The sequence below is a fragment of the Convolutriloba macropyga genome, chromosome 11 (assembly GCF_964194025.1).
Source record: "Convolutriloba macropyga chromosome 11, txConMacr16.3, whole genome shotgun sequence".
NCBI lineage: Eukaryota > Metazoa > Xenacoelomorpha > Acoela > Convolutidae > Convolutriloba > Convolutriloba macropyga.
In genome coordinates, this window is record NC_134478.1 from 16,997,300 (window position 1) to 17,000,419 (window position 3,120).

Genomic DNA, 3,120 nt, shown 5'->3' on the forward strand with positions numbered 1-3,120 from the left:
TGAACTCAGTTATATTTCGGTTTCGATTTTTGAAAACTGTTCTGATTAAGATTCCTATTGCGATTGACCAAATATCTCCGATTCGCATATATCTCGACAAGTATTGCGGGGGTGATTTTAAGTTTCCTGTTTTCCCGCTAAAACTATCGGGAAACTCAAGAGTCCACGAATTTCACGGTAAGATTTCCGGGAATCGTTTCACTGAAACCTTGTTTCTACCTGCAGGTAAAATACATATTTTGAAAAAAGTTCTTCTAAGACAGAAAATTTCCATTTGAAGTCTTTAGATGTATTTACATTAACTGGAAACGACTATTTGTTATAAATCTTAGCACTAGATACCCTTAAATAAGGTTCCTCGAGTTGTTTCACTTTTACACTTTTGCCTGACTTCGATTTCCGGTCATTAGATTCGGCGGGATTCTCCGACGTCAGTTCTTCGGATCCATTCTCAACTTGTCCCGTCTCGGAACCCCACTCAACATCCAGAGCGTTTCCAGGGTCGCCTCCTGCCACCACTCTTAATTTCACCTCCCGTACGTTCTGCAAAATCGCCTTAAGCTCAATAATCTTCCTTTTAGCCTCTGTTAGTTGGTGAGTCAAAACTTGGTTCTGCTTTTCGACTGTTCTCAGTTGTGAGTTCACGTAATGCAGACCTCCCGGTTGCGATTCGTCAGCACTTTCGAGCTTCTTTCTCAACATGTCCAGATGCAATTCCTTGCTTTCAAGTTGGTCTCTTAAAGTTCGATTTGCTTTTTCAAGTCGTCGAATGATGCTTGACTTTTCAATCAGTGTCGCATCCTCGCGGTCTGCTAATTTTTGAACCCTCTGAGAAACGGCCTCGACGTTAAGATCCAGCCCTACTTCGGACATAATCGACTCTAGCTTCAGAATTTTTGACAAGTGGGCTATAAAGTTGTGGAATTTTTCTCGAAGTGATGCTAATTCTTCAACATCAACTTGAGCAAAAGTTACCCGCGATTCAAGCTCGGCGATATGTTCCGAATTTGTGCCCAATTTTTGTTCAGCTAAAGAGGCGCACTTAAACATCAACTCATACTTTTGCAGCTCAGAATTCGAGTTTTCGTGAATTGTTTTTATCTGAGCCTCCAAATCTTGCTTTGAAATTATGGTCTGTTTGAACTGGTTCAAAATCTCAGTTATAGTTGAAATAACTAATGCGTTATCAGCACAATCTATGTTTACGTCATAGTTTCGGAAAGCATTTGCAAGTTCGTTTCGGAATTTTTCCAGTTCAATTCTTAACTGGGAAAGCGCAGCTTGATGCGACGATTCCAAATCTGTCTGGGCGTTTTTAGCATCTAAAACTTCGTGTCTGGCTGTTGTTATTTGAACCTGCATCATCGAAAGCTGTTTTTCCAAAGCCGCATCTTTATCCTTCAACTTCTGCTGCAAAGTTTCATTTTCCTTTTGAAAATCTCGAATATCTCGAGAAAACTTTGCATTTTCTGATAAAAGTTGATCGCGTTCAGAACTTATAGTTTGTTGACCTTTGGTTAAAAGGTCAGTTTTGGCTTTTTCGGCTTCTAGCTCCCCAACGAGACGTAAGATAGTAGCTCTACCCGCATTGTTTTCCTGTTCCAGACCATCCAGTGTCGCCTTTAAGTTGTTGTATTTCTCCAAAACCCCGGCATTCGTTTCGACATTAACCTTGATTTCACTTAAGATGTCTGGAACTGATTTGTCGTCAACATCTTGACCTTCAGAAGCGACAAAACCAATTTCTCTCACAACTTTTGTGAACTCTGAAACTGTTTGTTCAAGCTTTGCTATGTGTTCGTGACACATTATTCGCTGCTCTTCCGAACTTTTCAGCTGAACAGTTTTTTCATCTAGAGAACTTAACACGGAACCGAGCTCAATTTTTTGTTCATGATATGCAGTTTCAACTATTTTGTATTTCTCGTCTAAATCTTTGTAAGAGTTCTCTAACGATGACGACAATGCTAACTGCTTTTGCAAATTTTCCTCGAGGGAAAATTGGGTAGTTTTTGAGTTTGACTGAAGCTGCTCGAAATTCTCTACTTTCTGTTTTTGGTCTGCTAAATCGGCTTCGAGGGATTTGATTCGAAGCTGGGCTACTGCTAACTCCTGCTGCGACTGTTCAGCGATGCTTTTATACTTTTGCACCATATCTTCGTACAGTTTATGACAAATTAGCCCGCCGCTAGTCTGGGCGTGTGATGAATGACCTTCGCTTTTCCCATTTTGCGTGATAAAAGCGGCATTTTGAGATGAGATGTTGGTTGCTACAGCAGAATTGGTTTTGGTTAGGCTGGTGAAGAAATTGCTGGATGAAGAACTGCTGGCGAGAAGATTTCCGACGTTTTCGATGCTGATTCTCTCGGCTGAAGATCGAACGTGTTCAGAAGTTGTAGCCATTGTTACGAACTCAAACGTATTCACGATTATTTAACAAAACAGGGTACTTGGGATGAATTTGTTTGTTTATTCTGATGCGACTGAAAGTTGGTCAATTTTGGGGGAAAAGTTTCCCCATTTTGGTTTAAAGAAAGTGTATCAGTGCAAATAAGACAGCTTAGCAAAACTAATTTATTTCTTCTCAAAACGTTTTTTCTTAAACTGTAATATAAAGCGTTTTATTTTCTACGCGATTTTTGTTTGTGTTTAAAACCAAATTTGAACAATTGCTTAAAAGCAATGATACCGTGTGCACAGTATTTTGAAGCGTGCGTTTTTAATTCTAACAAAACAGAGAAACTAACAGACGAAGCAAAAGGTGTTACAATAATGTTTATCTCAGTGTGTGAAAAATGCACATGTATTGATATTGCTGACTTGAGCAGTTCCATGGACAGGAAATTAATTTTATTTTTTAAATTCATTAAAACTGGCCTCATATTTGATGAATAGATTTCGGTGAATAAATATTTGCTAAAAAGACAACAAATTTTGCAAAGAAAAAATTATTTCGAGGCGTTTCATATAAACATATTATATATTATATTATAGATCATAATTAAAAAATACTTCATTTTATATAACTTTTCAAACCTTCCATGAAAAGGGGGTTGAAACTTTATGTTATCGAGGCTTTTTTGTTCAAATTTTGGCCGCTCGATAACTTTTTTTGGAGAG

The 3,120-nt window shown here is 38.3% G+C and overlaps 1 protein-coding gene across 1 annotated transcript; it reads right to left on the reverse strand.

Moving 5' to 3' along the window:
* Positions 1–235: 235 nt before the first annotated feature.
* Positions 236–2,686, reverse strand: LOC142349820 (coiled-coil domain-containing protein 170-like). The gene has a single exon (XM_075401610.1). The coding sequence runs from the start codon at positions 2,401–2,403 to the stop codon at positions 313–315; it is 2,091 nt and encodes a 696-aa protein (XP_075257725.1). The 5' UTR covers positions 2,404–2,686; the 3' UTR covers positions 236–312.
* Between the last annotated feature and the right edge of the window lie 434 nt (positions 2,687–3,120).

What these genes read in the sequence shown, in the direction of transcription:
- LOC142349820 (XM_075401610.1), bottom strand. Translation starts at nt 2,403, where the DNA reads ATGGCTACAACTTCTGAACACGTTCGATCTTCAGCCGAGAGAATCAGC.